Source organism: Cariama cristata, unplaced genomic scaffold (assembly GCF_000690535.1).
Source record: "Cariama cristata isolate BGI_N322 unplaced genomic scaffold, ASM69053v1 scaffold40711, whole genome shotgun sequence".
In the NCBI taxonomy this organism is placed as follows: Eukaryota; Metazoa; Chordata; class Aves; order Cariamiformes; family Cariamidae; genus Cariama; species Cariama cristata.
The window spans coordinates 1,724-22,145 of NW_009598255.1; the positions used below are offsets into that span (position 1 = coordinate 1,724).

Genomic DNA, 20,422 nt, shown 5'->3' on the forward strand with positions numbered 1-20,422 from the left:
ATACTGCTGGTTCTATTCCCTGGGTGGTCATTTTTATGTAACCACAGTAACTAGCCAGTTCACTTGAAAAATCAAATTTTAGCAAGGTGCTTTGTGTACCCTAATTCTGCTAATGTTTTACTTTAACAATGCTAATCTTGTTCTCAAATCTAGCTTATAATAGTTTATCACTGAAGCAAACAAGTTCACTTAGTTTGTTGGTGTTTTGTGACTGAACTTTTTAAAAGGAACACTAGAGTTAGTGCTTCCCTGCTGCTCAGAGCTGAAGTGCCCTCTCTGCAGCTTTCTGTGGTAAGCAGCCTGCTAAGAACCATTTCTGTAATAGGTTTGTTGTCAGTCCTTTCTATCAATTGGGTGACTCCTAATACTCTTTCAGAACTACTCTATTGGTGTGAGTGGGATTTAATAAGAGTCTAAATGTTTTTTCAGAAGTCTGAAGTTACTTCTGACTGCCTTAGTCATAGAACTCTTACTAATGAGCTTTTTGCAACTGTAACTTAGTTTAGCACATCTCTCTTCTAGCTGTTGAAGAAAGAAGCAAGACGTAATCATGGCTGACAACAGTACGTTGGTGTCTGAAACCGGCAGGAGCCTCTTGGCTGATTCTTCTGTTCTTGATTCCAAAATTATAGAAACCTCCAAAGAGAATGTATTTCCTGGATCTGTTTTGGATGTTGAAGGTAATGGGAGAAGCTTGTTTCAAGACTACTATGTTTTTGTAATGACTGGTTACCTTGTAGGTATTTAGTAGTTTTGAAAAAGCAAAAGTGCTTTGCTGAACGACAGAATTGTATGTAGGGTGACCAAAAGGGTGTTGGTTTGGTATCCTTTTGCCAACAAAGGTGGTAATTTTTAACTCATCTTGTTTATAAAAATTTGGGGTTACAGTGATGAAATCAAATGAGTCTTCTGGCTGACGTATACAAAGCTGTTATTTCCATTTGATGCCTCTTCTGTGGAATAAATCATTCCAGGTGATATATTGATATCAATGTTTGGAAATTACAGCTGCTTTGTTGTGTACAGATAGACCTTCAGATGAATAGTCTTGAGCTTGAAATTAGTTCAAGAACAAATCTCGAAATTAACGAAAAAAGATATTTTTGTTTTCCTGCAATGCAGTAGCCAAAATCCAGTGGCATTCTTTTGGTGCAAATGACATGGAGGTGAGACTTGTCCCTTTCTCCTAATATTTTGAAAGCTTATTAATACACGGAGAAAAAGAACAAGATGTCTAACTTCAGGTCTGATATTCCTTGAAACTGAGCAGTTACGAGGAAGTAATGATCGTTGTCAGCCAGGAACCAGTAATGAGAAAAGATACCAGCTATCTATTTTCCAGCAAGTCTTATTACCTAATTCTGCTAGAAGCACTAAGTCAATACTTTTGTTGGTTTTATTTTTTTAATTTTTCTTTTTTCTTCTTGCCCTCGCTGACTATTCTTGTATGGTCTTACTTTGACTGTAGGCTAACTGGTCATAAATTTTACCGTATACTAGAAAGTTTAGGCTCTGTAGTTGATTGGGTATGCCTTAATTAAAGGACAAACTTCTTGAGGCAACACTTATTTTCAGGCTTGTTCCTGATAAACAAGGTATCTTGAAAGGATGCAGTCTGGCTGTGTTCTTCTATACGTTATTGCTTGATTCAGACCTAGCGTGGATTTTTCTATTAAAATATGAATATTATCCTCGTTTCTCTATAAACAGAAGAAATGCCTCAAATAGAAACAAGAGTGGTTTTGGTTCAGGAAGCAGGGAAACGTGAGGAGCTTCTGAAAGCCTTGGAGGTATGTGGGTCTAAGATAAAACAGTCATTGGAATGAGATGGTATGCTTTTAGACTTCTAGTAACCAATTTGGTTTTGTACTAAAGTTGTCCTCTTCCACAGACCATTAAGATAATGGAAGTACCAGTTATAAAGATAAAGGAAACTAGTCCTGGTAAATCGGAAGAAAAACTAATAAAAAGTATTGTACATATGGTATGTCATGCAATTAAGCACATGTGATTGCATGCAGCATGTTGTACTTCACTGGGACTGAAATGTGCACACGCTTTAATTTATATTAATTGGGCATAATGGTCACAATATATGCTAATGTTTCTGATGGTGTCACTTAAAGCTTGTCAACATGGGTGCTTTTTTACAAACGCTTTCTCAAATATGGAAGTAATATCTGCAGCTCTTAATTAGCAGTGTTTTCTAACGGGGATGGAAGTATCAATGGAGACATTCAACTGCATGCTTATATTCAATCAACACATAAGTTTTTGCTATGAACTGACTTCATAATCGGTTAATTGACTTGTCTTTCAATTAAAGGCTGCACTTACATTTAAGTGTAAGAAGTGATTCTCTGTTTCTTGATGTGGAAAACCTAGAAAATAAAATTTGGAACTAATAATTGAAATTGGAACAGAGCAAACTTTTAGAGCCCTTAAAAATACCAACCAATGAACAAAATTGACTTCTGTTCTTTTAGATCTTATGCAGCAAAGGGATTGCTGTTGCAAGCTGAATACTACTTTTTAGTAGCATCCAGAAGTACCTTAAGCTGTTCTGACAGTCTGAAATTTCATTTCTCTTTTGTGCATAGTTCATTTTTTCTATCTGTAGGTATTTCCAGTAAGATTATCAGTGTGAACTGATACGTAAACTACTAAAGTAACTAGAATTCTTATTCTTCAGAAGCAGGAGTTGCTTTAAGATGTTTTTTAGGTGCAGTTCATAGCTATTCTTATACTAGAGAACAGTGCATCTCATTCAGCTTTCCCAAATCCTAAGAGTCTGTCTCTGTTGAAATCTGAATCATATGTTTTTCTAATGGTGCAAAATAAAAATGAATTGAATTTTGACACCAGTGTAAGTATGTTGCCTGAATAATGCTTTCCCCTTTGTCCCCATACATCAAGGAGATTAAAGTGCCCTACATAAAGACAGAGACGATTGAAGAGCTTGGAGATTCTGACTCCCCAGAATTTGAGACTATCTTTGTTGTATCAGACTTCCAAGATTCTATCTTTAACAACCTCTGCAAAGCAGATTGCCGTGTCATTGGACCTCCAGTGGTACTGCACTGTGCACAAAAGGGAGAGGTATGTGCTTGCTGTTGAAATCAGCTGAGTAGTTCTGTGGTGCAGCGAGTTCTAAATATTAAGTGTTCAATCAATCATAAATATTCTTAGCAAGGAAACTTTAAGAAAAGCAAGTTTCTAATACCGTGTTAGGATATTGTGTGTAGCTTGAAAGCACAGGCAGACAGTAGTAAGGCTACGACTACTGCAGTAGTTGGGGGAGCTGTTGGGATTGTGCCATTAGGAAAGACGGCATACAAATGATGTTCCAGCAGATGCTTTATATTTCCAAAGGTTGTCACATAGGGGATGGATTGGGGAGGGCAAAAAAAGAGGATGTAGCGCTACCTGTGGAACTTGAGGATGCTTTAGTTACTTTACCTCAGCTCCAGATGTGCCGGCACGGTGATATAACTGAATACACAGACTTGGACTAGTGTCTGATGCATTGTAGTACTAGGAATAATAGTACTGTATTAACTGTAATATTAAAACTTTAATGGAAGCAGTATGCTTTTGACTAATAAACTTACTTCTTACTTTCAGCCTTTACCTTTCTCCTGTCGTCCACTGTACTGTGCAAGTATGTTGAACTTGGTACTGTGCTTTACAGGATTCAGAAAGAAAGATGAATTAGTAAGAATTTTTTCCTTTGGATTGGTAAAACTATGTTAAGTTTATTTTCAAAATACTCTTCTGTTTTATCACCCATAAGATTTAACCATGACTAGAGCTCATATGGGGGGAATAAATGGTTTGTTCTTTTGTTTTGTTGCACATCCAGAGGCAGTGATATTTGAGGACAGTTAGTAAGACTTTTTTCCTTTGGATTGGTAAAACTGTTAAGTTTATTTTCAAAATACTCTTCTGTTTTATCACCCATAAGATTTAACCATGACTAGAGCTCATATGGGGGGAATAAATGGTTTGTTCTTTTGTTTTGTTGCACATCCAGAGGCAGTGATATTTGAGGACAGGAACAAAACTGTTTCCTTGTCCAAGTCACTTTGTGCCATTCTTGATCACTTTTTTGTTGAGTGACGTTAAACAGCTCTAATTCAGTAGGACTTAGGTTTGTAGACTGAGGCTTCAGATATGATGTTCACCCAATTGTGTCCTGTTATCTGTACAGGTAGCAGTGTGGTCAAGTAAAGCTTTGTAGTCCTGTTCAGAGCATTTGCAGACATGTTATCTTGCTGCCATGCTATTTTGCTATCATGCTATCAGCACTTTAGTCTTGACATATCTAGGTATGAAGTGGTTTGATACTCTAGCACTTTGCTTTTCCATTTCAGTGATGCAGTTGGCACCTAATTTCGCTGTTGGACACCTGGGAATCAACAATATGGCTCCACAATTTCATCCAGGAAAAAAACCCCAAAACAGTGTTAGGGATAGTTAGATTTGATCTGCTAGATTCAAATTAGACAAATTGCAACGTCATGTAGAATCTGGCAATTGCCTCTTCAGATAGAATTGCCTAAATCAATGAGGAAAACATACTTCAAATCTGTTGTGCGTGAAAAGGTGATGGCATTGTGCATGATGATCAGGAGAGTACTGATGGCTTGGGTAGTCTTCCTCAAGCTACGCAGCAAGGCTGTATTAAATGTTAACAAGTTAATAGTTCTTCTGATATATTGGCTATATCTTCTCCTGTAGATGTGAACAAGTTGTTTTAAGAACAAATTGGAGCATTTCTATTCCAAATGTTTAATGAAACATCCTGTAGCTCGCTTTTTGAACTATTTTTGTACCACTCTTACTCTGCACTGTGTACTTCAAAAGATATACTAAAACCTTATTTTGTCATTTTTCAGGTTAAGCTAGTGACGTTGGTTCATCATATGGGTGGCATTATTCGAAGGGACTTTAGCTCAAAAGTTACACATCTGGTGGCTAACTCAACACATGGAGACAAATTCAGAGTATGTAAACTTGACTTGGTACTTCATGGAAACTTTCAGAATTTGGCTTTTGTAGACTAAGTCTGTAAATTATACTTCGGCTTGTAAATTGCAGGGTTTTTTTCCTGTAGTAACAATAATGACTTGTAAGGGTGAGTTCATCTTGGTCTGATGTTGAGCTTTGATGTGTGTTTTGTCTCTGTTAGAGATCTAAATAATATAAATTGCCTGAATGCAGATATCTTGAAATAGACAAGTATAGTAAATAACAAGAACCAAAATGTTTCTTAAGTACTGATGTTATCAATACTTAAAACACTTAAGACATTGATGTACTGATCTTATCAGTACTTAAGACACTTAAGATGTTGATGAACATTTGTTCATCAATGAGCAAGTGTTTATATATCAACATGGCTGCTTTTTTTGTCCATCCAAACAAACTTTGAGGTAACTTGCAAAAATGTTAGTACTCAATTTGTGTGCATCTTTTTTTAAAAATTATTTTTAACTTGTTATATATAAGCATTCGAATCTTCCTTTATGTATAAATATATGTGAGGTGTTTTTTTTCCTGACAATACCATAAGAGAATCCTTCAGGACATGTATGTCCAGTTGACAAGTAAATACAAGTTTGTTGGTTTTTGTACTATGGAATATGACATAGGAATGCTTATGCCCCTTAACTCTCCCTTGTTTGAATTGTTAGTTGGCTGTTGCTTTTTTCCTAGTCTGTCTTTCTAATCTTCCAGTTTCTTTCTAACCTACTTTCTAACTGTTCAAACACCCCTTTTACCAACTCGAAGGGAAAAAGTAGGAAAACTTTACAATCTCTCTCAAGCAGTTATGGAAGTTACCTTTGGAATAGTAGCTTTCTCTTTGGTAAAAGCAGGATGGGATGTTTGTCTTCCTACAAAGTAACAAAAGCAAAAAAAAGATGCCATATTCCACTGGAACAGAGGTGTGGTTTTGTGAGTGTTGAAGGATATCAGAGTAACAAAATGGTGCATTTTTGAGTAAGTGTCAAAATAGCTATTAATTTGATCTCCCAGTCACTGAAGAATTAATACATTCTAACTCTTAGGAGTTAGTTGGACATGATTCTTGAAGGAATACCTTCACTTCTTGCAGTATCTATCTTGAAAAGTAAAAGCAAGGTTACAAATTTTTCTTGGCATGGGAAAGACTTAAATGGAAATACTTACTTGGTACAACTTGTGCTTTTCCTGTTTTGTAGATTGCTGTAAGTCTTGGTACACCTATCGTGAAGGCTGAGTGGATTTATAAGACTTGGGAGAAAAGGAATGAAATGTAGGTGTTTATTTTCCTTCAGCCTTAACCTTGCATCCTGTTTACCTGTAGTTTTGTGACCTTCTCTTTAAATAGTGATGTAGCACTGATTTAGTGACCTTTTCATGCATATTTATTTTTTTTTATTTCAGTGATTTCTGTGCAGCTGATGATGACTTTAGAAATCAGTTCAAGGTTCCTCCCTTCCAGGATTGCATGTTAAGTTTCCTTGGGTTCTCTGATGACGAGAAAGCTAACATGGAAGAAATGACAGAAATGCAAGGTTATTGTTTAAGAAAGCTGACCTGTGGAAAGAATGGGGTTTATAACTGATAAATATTTCACTGAAGCTGAGATGCTGGATCATGAATCCTGAAATATTAATGAAGGCTCTTCAACTTGGAGAGCTACAAATTGATTTTTAGATGCCAGTATATGCATAAGTTCTGGTAGCTATTCAAGACTTCAGACCTCCTAGGCTGATTGAAACTAGACGATTTAAAAAGGAGTAATTAGATGCTTGAAGATATCCTGGAAAACTTTCAACATAAATGTATATTCTGCTTCAGTTTTCATAACCAATTTTGTGGTATGCATCTTTACATAATTCATGAAAACATCTACAATATTTACAACTTTCATATGGATCATCACCAGTAAAAAAACTTGATGGGAAACGTTCCATTTTTTGGTAGTGTAGTACAATATTAATAGTCACGTTTACAGTAATGATGTAACAGATACATGCAACTCTATCAATACAAGGCTGAAGACTTGGAAGGTAACAGAACTGTAAACGTGGGAATGGAGCAAGCTTGTAACAGCAAGGCTTCCTCAAAAGAGATAAAAGTTGGCTGGGTTTGCTCTTTTTTTTTTGACCTTCCCCTGACCTGTTTACTTAAGATTACTTACAAGATTGCAACATGCACAGGTTCTCGTTTGTGGATGCCTTTAGGGTGGGTATTCCTGGCTTGATCTTCCAAGAAACAAGAAAAGCTTTCCAGAAAAATATTGCACTTCTTGCCAGACAAGTTTAAATGCCCTTTGAACTCCATACACTTGACTTTTCAATGTGCACTTTACTATTGCATGCTGCATCCTGTTTCCTAAAAGCTGTGCACTGCTGATTATACGCGGAGTGTTCTGTAAGCCCAGCAACTGATCAGCTCACTGAAGAGTGCTTCTCTCATTAATAAGTGTCACAAACCTATCAAGTGAGCTTCTAATTTCTAACAATAATATTCTTCAGTCTTGCTAACTTGCCTTTTTTTTTTTTCTGTCTAGGAGGACATTATTTACCAGTTGGTGATGAAAGGTGTACTCACTTAGTGGTTGAAGAAAGTACAGTAAAAGATCTTCCATTTGAACCTTTAAAAAAACTTTATGTTGTAAAGCAAGAGGTTAGTGCTGACAAATTCTTGAAAGAATATTGCTATGTAATACTCGGTATGTGAGAGATGTGTTGTTTCTTTTCCAGAATGAGCCACATGTTTCCATTTAGTATGCAAACTGCCTTACTAATACATATATTATTTTGAGTATTTTTAACTTCGGGTGAAGTCCTGTGATGTGTTCTTAATGTATGTTTTCTTTTTTTCTTTAGTGGTTCTGGGGAAGCATTCAAATGGATGCCAGAGCTGGAGAGTCCATGTATTTATTTGAGAAGGTATATTGAATTCTTTCACATAATGTGCAGCATGTATTTGGTGGTAAAATTACAATACAATAGTATGTGTGGGGCCAGAGATCAAATGTTTTAAAGCAGCATTTAAGTTCTAGATAATCCATTATGAATTTTATACATAGAATACTAATTTGGAAAAAACCTTTTTTCAACTTTCCAAAGGCTGAACTTATTTTAAGTCAAATGCTAGTGTGGTTTCCAGTTTTTTAAAAAAAAAAAAGAGGGGGAGCGCCTTGGCCCACTTTCCCTCTGTTTCCCTAAGAGTTGTGTTGTGTGCTGATATCTACAGTTAAATTTTGCACCGAGTTGAGCTGGACGCAGTGGGTAAAAACACTAAACTAAACTTTTTTACTACAGTCAGAGAGTCCTGGCCTCAAGAAGTCTGTGTCACTACTTTCTCTGAATACTCCAAACAGCAATCGCAAAAGACGCCGTTTGAAAGAGACTCTTGCACAACTGACCAGAGAAACAGACATGTCGCCATTCCCTCCTCGGAAACGCCCATCAGCTGAACATTCTCTTTCTATTGGGTCCTTGCTGGATATTTCTAACACTCCAGAGTCGAGCACTAACAATGGAGGTAGAGCTAAAAACTTTCATTTAGACACACTTGCAACGTTTAAGTGGTAATGGTAGTGGTAGGGAAGTCTTAAACGTTTTGCTACAGATTTCCTAAAGCAATTCCAGGTTTTTGCTTTTTCAAAGTGTGCAGAAAGCAGAATTGGAGTGGAGAGTTCGGACAGAGGCCAGGCTGCCTCTTGTCATCACAATAAGCATGTTCATATCTGAAGAAAAACAAGGAGAAGATATGGAGTTGACAAATATGAAGTACAGTGTTACTCCAAAATGCTTCAAATAATTTACTGAAAATCAGCAGCAAATAAGCAATGTAGTTAACAGTAAATCATCTAAAAACCTCTCCAGTAGGATACTTGGAGAAAGGAGGACAAAGATCCTTTTCTAAAGGAATTAAAGGGAAAGTTCCTGTAAAGCCCACTCCTAGGTCTTTGAAATGTTCTGTTGAGGCAACACTATTTGTGCCAGCAAACTGTCATTTGTTTAAAACTTCACGAGAATATAAATCACCAACTGTTTTTGAGTTAATTGGCAAAGAGCTTTTAATATCTTTGCACATGGCTCTTGTGGAAGAGAGGAAACTGCAAAATTTTGGATAAGTCAAAAGCTAACACTGGTGTGTTAAAAAAAAAAATCTCCAGTTTCATCATATGGAGGAGGTATCTGGAGCTAATACTGCTTTAAAAGGGCCTCTGTGTACAAGTCAAATAAGAAATCTCAGTGAGGCACAACCTGTAAGTGATAATTCAGAAGGAATACAGGAAAGATCAGCTTACTGTCGAAGACCAGCTTTCTTAGGTCATGCTAGTGCTCTTGTAACCCCTGGTATGGAATTTTCTTCTAATCCAACATCAGCAGACAGTTTCAGAAAAAGTGCTATTTTGAAAACAACAGGTAAGGTACTTATTTCATAGTAACTGTGACAGTAATGAACTTTGACATCAGAATGAGCGAGTACAGCTCTCTGAGGTCCAATAAATGAGCAAGTATTTACAACTAATGGACTGCTCCCAGGTCCACCTTGGCTTTAGCTTTCCCTCCCTGCTGTGCGCCCCCCATATAGATTGAAATGTGTTGCATGCAAGGACTGATTTTAATAAATGGTTTTGAGCTACATACCTAATGCAAGGATGGTAGGCAGCTGAAAGATAATTGGTTACATTGAAAAGTGAAAGTAGAGAAGTACTTTTTGTACATAGTGTATGTATAAACAATGTTCAGCACCTAATCCCCACTTCCTACTAAACATAATAGGCTTAAGTCATTGACCTCCCCATAAATGGCTTACTAGTTTCAGACTGATTTTGAGGAATAATATATTACTGTTGTGGTCCTGGGGGGGGGAAAAAAAGCTCTCTTCACTTCAAAATATTTGAAGGTGGGTTTTTTTCTGTCTTTGAGGATGAGATTTTTTTTTAGGGACTCTATTGTAATCAAGCTGTATTTTCGTTTGGGAATATCTCTTCATCAGAAACACCAAAATCCTGTGCAAGGCCTTCCAAAAACTCAACTCCTCTTCCACTAAAGCAGTCTGCAAGATGGCAGGTTGCAAAGGAATTGTATCAGACAGAAAGTAACTATGTTGATATCCTAACAACAATCATTCAGGTAAGCTGGTTTTAAAGCAGGTATAGGTCAATTGTAATTAGATATCTAGTGTTTATATCAATGATTATTTTCAACCTGTAATCTGCAGGCTTGTAAGGACTTTCGTGCATCAAATGTTCATAAAAAGAAGACAATGAAGTCTCATGTAATTTTACTGACACAAAAATGTTTAGTATCTATTAATAATAAAGACTGGAAAATGCAATTTCTAGTCTGAGATGTGCAGTAGAATTGCAGTTTGTGTGGAAATTCCACACTTCAGGAAAATAGGATCTTCATGACTCAGATTTTTAAGATATTAGTGAAAAGAGAGAGATGATGAGAGAAAAAACTCTTTTTTAATTATTCCAAGAAAAGCAGGATAGCAAACAGCTTACAGGAAGAGCTTCATTTCTAGAAAGTTTCTTTCCATTGTAGCAGATTATCTACTTAAAGAATGAGCTAAGATGTGTGTGAGTAAAAGGTAGAGGAAAGGGGGTTATGCTGTAGTGATGTTTTGAACTCAGTGTTTGTATCTTAAAACTACTCCTCCATAACTCACTCTTGCTAAATGGGATTATCTCAAGATTGTGACTGCAGGAAAGTATGATCTGGAAAGAAGACACTGTTGCTTTCATAACTATTTCTAACACTGTATGTGATGGTCAGGAGGACATTAACTTTTTTGGTCTATTTCATCAGTTATTTCAAGTTCCATTGGAGAAGGAAGGACAACTTGGAGGACCAATCCTTGCACAAGAAGAGATTAAGACCATATTTGGCAGCATTCCAGATATTCTTGATGTGCATACTAAAATCAAGGCAAGCTGCTACTTTGATATAGACTGAACCTTTTCTGCATGCTTTCATTTGTATCTGCTGGATAGGTATAGATTCATCCTGGTGCTGTTACATACTGTTCAACCTATGGAACTATGTGTAAATCCAAAGCACTCTGTAAGATTTACCACTTATTTATAAATATCTGAAGTCTGAGTATTGTGCATTTAACTAATATTGCCATTCATGAGCTGGCTTCTCCTTTTCCCATTTTAATACCTCTTCCTGTGGGAGGTTTTCTGTAACCGATACAAAACTGGCCAAAAGAGCCAGTGATATCAAATGGTGGTGTAAGTCACAAGTGCTTATAACATAGATGTTTCTACTAAAGCAGTAAGCAAGGATTCTTGGAAGGATAGCTAAAGGTTATGGAATTAGGAAAAAAAACCCAACCAAACAAGAATAAAAAATATTGGTGTTTTCTTAGGCTTTAGACATATACAGAGACTTCTATCATTTGACAGGAAAAACTAATCCCTCCTTAAATAACTTTGAACCAATTGTCAGAAACTACCAGCTCATAAAACTGGCTCCTGCTTCAACCTCTGAAGCAGTTGACCTGGTACTGAGGCCTAGTAAGAACTGATAGAATTCCTTATGAGTCTGTGTTTTCTTGACACTTTATTTTATATTTTGATGTGGATTGCAAGCGCTGTCTGAAGCCACCTCTGGGTCTCACAATAGACGATGTTGCAAGTCTTCCTCAAATATGAAGTCATAAAATCTCCTGCAAGTAATGGCATGTGCCTGTTCCTGTCTGCATTTCACAGCAGGCTTTTAAATTAGAGGGATTTGCAGACTGCCTGTAACTCTGGTTTGGTGGGGGTGTTTTGTTTTGTTTTTTTTTTTTTTGTTGTTTCTTTTCCAGCCATTGGGATCCAGTCTGGTTAATCACGATAGGTATTGATATGTGTGCACTGAAATGAAAGTAGAGCATGTCTGTCCATGTGTCAAGTAGGATTTACGCGCAGCATAGACAAAGTTGCTTAGAGGTAGCGGTTGTGTTTTCCTTCATCTTTGGTATAGTAAAGATAAGTGGCAGCAACAAACCAATATTGGTGGTGAATCTTGAACCTTCAGCTGTGCCCTGCTGTCCCTGTTATTAGCTGACAGTTGAATAAGCTTGATCCTTATCAAGCTGATATAGGCTTAACAGCTTGGTCTCACTTTCCTTGACACCCTGGTGCAACATGTGAGGGAAATCTATGGTAATTCTATTTCAGTCCTATCTTATGGACTTAAGAGTCCTATATTAGTTGTGCACTCTTCATTAGAATTCGTTTAACTGTCTTCTGTGTATACTTTTTTTAATAATCCTGTGGGATATGTTCTGTAGTATGTTGGACACAGCAGTGTCATCTTGTTGTGGAGCTGGCTAGTGCTGCTACACTGCTAGGCTCTGCTTGCATTGATTCAAAACAGTAAGCCAGAGGTCTCTTGCTTTCAGCGCTCGGTAGACTGAAGGGGCTTAATGTGAAATTGTACAGCTTTTAGGATTGCCTGTTTTGTTAGCATGGAAACACACAGCTATATGTGGTTGGCAGAACACTGATGCCATCTTACAGGTTTATGCAGTTCAGTTCTCATTTTCTTCCCCCTCATCCCTGCATGTATTCTAGGAGGACCTGGAAGATCTTATGGTGAATTGGACTGAAAGCAAAAGTATTGGTGATATCATTCTTAAATATGTAAGTTTCTGTTTCTTTTTTCTATGCATTAGAGCTATTATGAGCTATTACCTTGCCTTACAAATAATCCATTTGTAGGAGCTAGTAAACACAAGCAAAGCACTACTGAGTGAGAAAACACTAGCTTGTATCATTGTATTTTCTGTTTAGACTTTTCAATTGAGTTGGGTGATATACTTTGTATAGGTAATCTGTGTCAAGTTTAAGTGTATGTGTCTGTCCACTTGCATGAGAGGGTAAAACTTCAAATAGATACGGTTTGAGAACTGTAATTTCCAACACTACGGACATGCTTTTTTACTCGGACGTCAAGAGGGGCTCTCCCTGTAACCTTAGCTATCTGCTGCCTCTGATGAATAGAAAATAACTTTTCCAGCAAACTTCTTGTGTTCTTCCTTCAAGACTTGAAATGTGTAAGTGAATAAGGACTCCTTGTTTTCCCAAGTACAGAATGTGCAGAACAGGAAAGTTAGGTCTGGGGCTGCAATGCATTGTAACATAAGTAGTCTGCTTGGTGTCTTGTGCTTTTGCAGATCTGATCATTTTGAGGCAAATAGTGTTTGGCATTGAAAAGTTTTCAGTCCAAGGTATTGCTTCTGGTGGTTTAGTGTCTTTTAAAGGTGATTGCAGTAACTGGAGAAAATATCTGTCTGAAACTTCCAAAATTCTCACCAAAAGCATCTTGCGAGGTGAGAATCTGCCTTCTACTTGAGCTGTTCTGCAGCTTCCAAGATTGTCATGTGTGTATTTCATGTTTCTGAGAGCAGTCTGCATTTAATCAGCAGGATTGAATCCTGGGCATCTGGCATGCAAAATGTCTTAGCTTGTTCTGTGAACAAGCATGGATTGACAACATATTTTTTTTATTATTCTTTACTGAATTGGGCCTTTGAGCAGCTTTGTATGGCTCAGGGCATACGAACATATGTACAATGCTACATAATATGTAAAGCAGAGCTATAACAGTTGTTTCTTTCAGTCAAAAGACTTGTTGAAAACATACCCTCCGTTTGTGAATTTCTTCGAAATGAGCAAGGAGACTATTACTAGATGTGAAAAACAGAAGCCAAGGTTTCATGCCTTCCTGAAGGTAAGTGTCTGCAGAACTAAGTCTTTGAGTAGAACATGGTGACCATTACCAAGTAAACTACTTAATGCAGCAGATAGAAGAATGTGGAATTTTGGAAACTTGGAGGAATGTGAACATCTCTTGGTGAGATAGAAATAGGAAGGATTTCAACTTCAATCTCTCAAGCTCCTTGTAAGACTCTTTCAAAAGTGGTCCAAGCTCCTCCTCTATTATACAGCTCTCAAAGTAGTTTGATTACATGCATTTGTTGCTGGAAAAAGTACATTCTGATTACTTTCTCCCAGATATGTGTCTTCTCTTTTCTGTGAAGATAACTAGAGCTGTTGCTTTCTATTGGTCCCCCTCCCTGTGTTTAAAAGACTTATATTTCTGAAATAGCTTTTAACTCACTTCTAGCAGCTGTGAAGTTCCAGGAAGGTAGAATCTCTCAATGTTCTTGTGACTAATGAATAGGAGCATAACAGTGGAGATCTAACAGGACAATGATCTTCAAAGAAAGAGTTGTCTGAAGATGAGTCTTAAGACTCTTGAGCTCTTCAGATAAAGGTATATAGCTGATGATTAGTGCAGCATAGCTTTAACTCCTCTATCCAACAAATGTGTCTCAAATATTAACCAAACTGACAGATTTCAGCTCATGTTTTCTGAGGTACTAGGAATTGTATCTGAGTATTGATATCTGAAAGATGGGGAAATGAATAAGAGAACAGGCCATCCCCTGTCCCACTCTGTATTAGGATCTGAAACAAGGACTGAGGGGTTGATAACGTGGACAGTTTCAAACTAGACATTCTGAGAACATAAATCATGTGATAAATACTGTATGGGTTTGAATATAATGTGTTTTTAAAAATGATCTGTTAATGACCATTTGCGGTAAACAATTCTCAAACTTTTACTGCAATGCTAGTTTCAAGGAAGGGAATTTTTCTCCTACTTTGTGATTTTTGGGGTTTTTTTGTGTGTGAAAAAAATAAGAATTATTTCCTTTCTCCCCTTTCTTTTACCCAGATAAATCAAGCTAAACCTGAATGTGGCCGCCAAAGCCTAGCTGAACTCCTTATCCGTCCTGTTCAAAGGCTGCCTAGTGTTGCTCTACTACTAAATGGTAATATAGTGATTTCTTTTTTTCAGTTTGTCTGTGAAGGTGCTAAAACCAAGATGATGTCTGCTTTTTGTCATGATTAGCAACAGCTTTGCTCATATAAAACAAGCCTGATTCTGGGAGTTAATCATGCTTAATGGCAATCAGCAAGACCAGTTACTGAAGAAAGCATACTTTTGACTAAATTTCACTTGTTCATATATTTGTCTGCAGGATACAGGTAGAGAAAAAATTTGCTCTGACAACAGTTTTATCTCTTCAAATACAACTATAATTGAGATTCAAATGCAGCTAGCATAAACTAGAGAACAATTTGTATTGACAAGGCTTACAGCTTCATGTGTTCCACCTGGTATCAACCACTTGCTGTAATAATGATTATGTTAATAAAAATAAAAATAAAAAACCCCCATACCACCACCCTTTGCTTCAGTTAGAAAAAGACTTCTATGTTTGTCTCTGTACTTCAACAAAAACAGCACGTGGTCTTGTTGATTTTTTTTTAATAGTTTGAGGGTTTGTTTTTGTATTGCAGATGGGTTTTTTCTTAGTGAGATGCATGGACAATTGCTGCTCAACCTACTTCCCCACTTAATCAAGGCTATTTGTACTCCAGGATGGCTATGATTTCTTCAGTCATCTTATCTGACTTACGAAAACTTCAAGTTTAAAGTGTATTTCTCTTCAGGCACTTCTAATGTGTGGTTGTTCTTGTTTGTTTTGTTGTGTTGGTTTTTTTCCATTGTAGATATTAAGAAGCATACAGCAGAAGAAAACCCAGATAAAATAACTCTAGAGAGAGCTATTGAATCATTAAAGGAAGTGATGACGTAAGTGGTGCTCATTCTATGAAACATACTGTTATGCATTTAAATCTCTGTTCCTTCTCAATTGGTCTTAGTGTGGTGTTGCCATAACTTTAGTCTCCATGTAAGCATACATAATTGTATGTGTTCTTTAGTCTTCCTTTGGCCACTGTTGTCACTTTGGCATTCTGTGCCAGGGCTCTTGAAGGAGTCTGTGGCGTTGTTACCCAGCACTTCTACCCGAACCCCTGCTGACTCCCTGCCTCAGCATGAAGCTGAACCTCCTGAGTCCTGCGCGTGTTCTTTTCCAACTCTTACTTCTTCCATTCTGGAGGGAATGGATAGAGCTGTGTTTTGTCTATAAATCTTACTTCTATGCATATATGCACTGAAAAGACATGCTATTGGTGGGAGATTAGTTTCTTTTCTGGTCCTCTATTAGCTATTGTTGGCACCATTCCACTAGTTAATTAGCTTAAACCTGAAGCTGTTTAGATTGTAAGTCTCGCCTCTTTTGAAGTGTAGCATATGTCTCCAGCAATGAGACCTCCTGTATTAATTGGGTAAATGTTTGTCCGATTTGAACAACAACTTTTAAATTGTAATTATGCTTGCATTTGCTTCTTGGTGAGCTGCAGTCCTGACTTGGGGGATAAAATGCAGGCCGTAAAGAACTGCATTGGGTTGGTCTCTAGTTCAAAATGTTACAGGGTCAGGGGACGGGAATTGTATATTAACTGAATGGTCTGTCAGCTACTTATAACAAGAATATTGTTCTGTGTGCTTAGTATATGGTATTTGGATAATTCAATGAGCAAGTGTGGTTGACTTTGTATTTTCCAGTGCCGCTGTGTATATTTGAATGTTTAGCTTCATTATTTTTGTATGTCTTAAATGTAGTGCATTCGTTTACTGTTGCTCGATATTGAAGATAAATGTAATATGCTTCCCTCAGGCATATTAATGAAGACAAAAGAAAAACAGAGGCACAAAGGCAGTTCTTTGATGTTGTCTATGAAGTTGATGGATGTCCAGTAAGTAATTTCTTTGAAGCCGCGGACCTGTAAAAAGGCTGTGCACTAGTTTGCCCCCTTTGCAAAAGTATGTGAGGTTAAAATGCAATGGTGCCAGTTTAAACAGATTTCCAGTGTTAAGCTGTAAGCAAGCAGTAATCTAGTGTTTGAACTAAATGCTTAATGAGCTTTTTACTTCTATCACTTAGGCCAATCTCTTGTCCTCTCACCGAAGCTTAGTTCAGCGTTTGGAAACTGTAGCCCTTGGAGATGACCTCTGTGACAGGGGAGAACAGGTCACGCTCTTTCTGTTCAATGATTGCCTAGAGGTAAGATGACTATATAAGTACATCTCATGAACTGAATTATAAAAGGCTTGACACTACATATGAATATAAACAAGTAAAATTTAAAAACTTTGAAGCAGAATTCTAAGTCACAGAAAACTGATATCTCAACACATGCTGATGTTGCCTTTCTATTAGCTATTGTATAAGCCAACAAAAGTAGCTAGTCACTTCTAGATGGTTGAGAGGTGTTAATATATGCTTTAATGTCTTGCAGCCAGATCAAAAACTTAAAAGCAGCTTAATGTGTTAAGAAATAAATGTTTATCTGAATACCACTTTGAATAGTACCAATGGATGAAAAGGTGTCGGAGTCCCTGGCTCAGCAGGATGTTGTCCTTTTAAAGTTTAGTCATATTTAATGTGAGTAAATAGTGGGCTGCTGGGGCAGACCTGTCTGTGCTTAGGCTACAAAAAAAAAAACCCAAACAATTCCACATATTAAATGCCTTAGACTACCAATATGTTAGTAGGAACTAGGACAGAAAAGTAATATAACTGGGTTTTGGAGGCTTATGTGGAGAAACAGAGGTTGTAAAGGACACTTTATGAAAGTACTTGTTATTGTCTGCAGCAGTGGAGAACATTGTCTTCATAGAAGACCAACTAAAATAATCCAAAACTAGTGCTGTCTTAGGCTTTTGTCTTTAAGTGCTGCTTATTGTTGTGGCTAGTGATGAATTTCTAGGAGTCAAGTTGACTCAGCTTCATCACTTCTTGTAGAGGAAGGAAAGGAAAATAAAAGCACTTTTAATAAAGCTTCTTGGCTTATCTCTTGTACAAAATAAAAGCAACTGAAGATACCTTTCTTAACACATCGGTATCTTACGTGTTTTTAATGTAAAGTAAAAACTGACCAACCTCTACTGCAAAAGCCACTTGATGCACAAGCAAAGCAAGTGAGATTTCTAGGACATAACACACCACAGCCTAAGCTGGTTCATGCGTATAGATGTCTTTTCTGTTTAAATCTAGACTACCTTGTGGTAGGTTTCAAAGGGCCCCTGCTTGTTATGCAGGGTAGAACTGAGGTCTGTAATGCAAAATTACTTCCCCTCTTGATTTTTTTTTTGAGGTGAGTGTGTTGATGCTAAGTAACAAGTGTTGCTGGACCACTTGAACTGTAGACAGTGAATAGTGAGATAAGTGAGTTCCTTGAAGATTTATGTGGTAAATACAGTAAAATACTCTTAAAGGAGTATTTTTCTGTAGCAAAGCTTTCTGTGCCTTCTTGTATACTAGAAAGTAAAAGAACAGAAGAGGAACAAAACAATGGCAATAGACCCTTTAAATTTAACCTCTTTGTCTTCTATTTAACTGCAGATTGCAAGGAAACGGCATAAAGTTATTGGTGCTTTCAAGAGTCCGCATGGCCACACAAGGCCTCCTGCCTCTCTCAAGCATGTTGTTCTCATGCCTCTCTCCCAGATCAAGAAAGTCCTAGACATCAGGGAGACAGAAGGTCTGTATGTTTTGAAGTGCTGTGATAGCTAATGAAAACTGTGGTTCAGAGTATAAAGGATATCGTGGGATAGAATGCTGAGGTGTATTTGTTGTATTGTATGTTAGGTATATGACTTTAGTATAAGATTCTGCTTGAAGCTCTCTATGAGCTTGAGAATTCCTTGCTTTGACATCTTTTGGTTTGTCAAGAATCACTGCAGGATGCTGAATTTGGCAGAACTACTAGATGGCATTAGCATCAGCCTACCAAATCGCAATGTGAGTTAGACAGAGGAGTACAGTTGACAGCTCTGGACTTATAAAACGAAAAAACCAAACTTCAGTCCCGAGCATTTGACTGACCAGAGACAAGTGCTGTTGCTGTGAAACTAAATCTTCATTTAACTGATGATGCTCAGGAGGAGCTGTGCTTAGCATCTTAAAAAAAAGAAGATTTAGAGGACTTAATTTCTGTGGCTGCTTTGTCATACTGACACTGTAAGGGTTTCAATGAAGTAATGCATTGCTACAGCAGCAGAACTCGTGCTACAATACTGTTCCGGCCTTGATAGCGATTTCTAAAGGAGTCTAGATCTAGAAACTAGTGGGACTATACCCTAGAAAGATAGATTTGATATTTCACTGTAGGTGATGGCATGCACATCATACTTGTTCTGCTTTATGGTCTCTGAAGCACCTGAACATAGAAACTCAATAAAAAATAGAAATGGCAAAGAGGGTGGTAGTATACATGATGCCTACCTGCATTTTTAAAAGGTACTTGAGAGTTTCTTTTTAAGAACTCTCTTTAAATCACCCTGCAACACTTAAGTTTACTTTGGAACTTGGTTGACGGGAGCCATTTGTAAGCATGCCACTTGATAGCTGCTAAGAACTTTGGTATGCAAATCTTGGGAGAAATCAGCTACTCTTTTATATTCACTTTCTTATAGGACTGCTTTTCCAGTGCTGCTTTTTCTGAATTGGCGATTGGTTGTTTTTTCTTTCTTTCTCTTTCAACTGTGTTTATTGTGTTTCATCTGTGTGTGCTATAAATGAGTATCAGCAATGGCTTAATTTTCTGCTGTCAAGTGAGCAATATTTGTCAAGTTTAACAGGAAGACCATTGTAACTTGACTATTTTAACGTGTCATATATAGCACTGATGTCTCTGTTGCTTTTTCCTGCTTTATGAAACAGGGTAAATGTTGTTTTTCTTGTTCTCTGTTGATAAAGAAATAATCTGTCCAACGTTTCATGAGTTAGAGAATGAAATTGATATTTACTGCTGTATCCAGTAAAGACTGACTAGTCTGCAGACTATAATATGCAGATTATTTGGTGAATAAACAACTGTTTCGTGAACAGTTGATTGCAGCCTCTTGATGAAGGATATGGACAGAACTCAGTGCTCTTGCAAGTGATACCACAGCTGTCATGTAAATAAAGATAAAATCCTTGCACCAAATCATATTATCCCTAACTCTAGCTCCTGGCAGATGGAGGGTTAACTCTTTTGAAGGTTCCCCCCTGAATTATATGAAAAATGATTATTCTTTGTCATCTTGGCTCTTTTTTTTTTAAATGAACTGTAGATTGCCATAAAGCTTTTGCCTTAGTTGTGCGGCCACCTACAGAACTCAACAACAAGCTACTCAGTTTCCAGATGACAACTGAAGAACCTGCTAAAGAAGATTGGTTGAAGATGTTGTGTCGGCACGTGGCTAACACTATTTGTAAAGCAGATGCAGTAAGTACTCTGGAATCATGTTACTGATTAGAAGTATTTCTCTCTTTTTGGCTTGAAGCACCTGAAGCTAAAGAATTCGTTAATAGTGGACATGTTTGAGGTGAAGTAGAGCAGAAAACATTTGTACTAGCATGTCTGCCAGTGGTTAAAAGGTGGAAGAGGAAACAGCCTGGAAGTTAGCTTCTATAGAAGCTACTAAGTACTTAAAAATCAAGA

General features: G+C 37.3%; 1 protein-coding gene across 1 annotated transcript; it reads left to right on the plus strand.

Moving 5' to 3' along the window:
• Nucleotides 1–535: 535 nt before the first annotated feature.
• ECT2 (epithelial cell transforming 2) lies at nucleotides 536–20,206 on the plus strand (the record flags this gene model as incomplete). The annotated part of the gene is made up of 21 exons (XM_009709205.1): nucleotides 536–680; nucleotides 1,711–1,790; nucleotides 1,892–1,984; nucleotides 2,917–3,099; nucleotides 3,625–3,714; nucleotides 4,899–5,006; nucleotides 6,225–6,298; nucleotides 6,430–6,560; nucleotides 7,562–7,677; nucleotides 7,881–7,943; nucleotides 8,319–8,541; nucleotides 10,009–10,145; nucleotides 10,827–10,946; nucleotides 12,584–12,652; nucleotides 13,632–13,742; nucleotides 14,754–14,850; nucleotides 15,596–15,677; nucleotides 16,609–16,687; nucleotides 16,876–16,995; nucleotides 18,337–18,475; nucleotides 20,052–20,206. Coding segments are annotated over exons 1-21 (2,400 nt in total), but the record flags the coding sequence as incomplete, so codon positions are not given.
• Nucleotides 20,207–20,422: the final 216 nt, after the last annotated feature.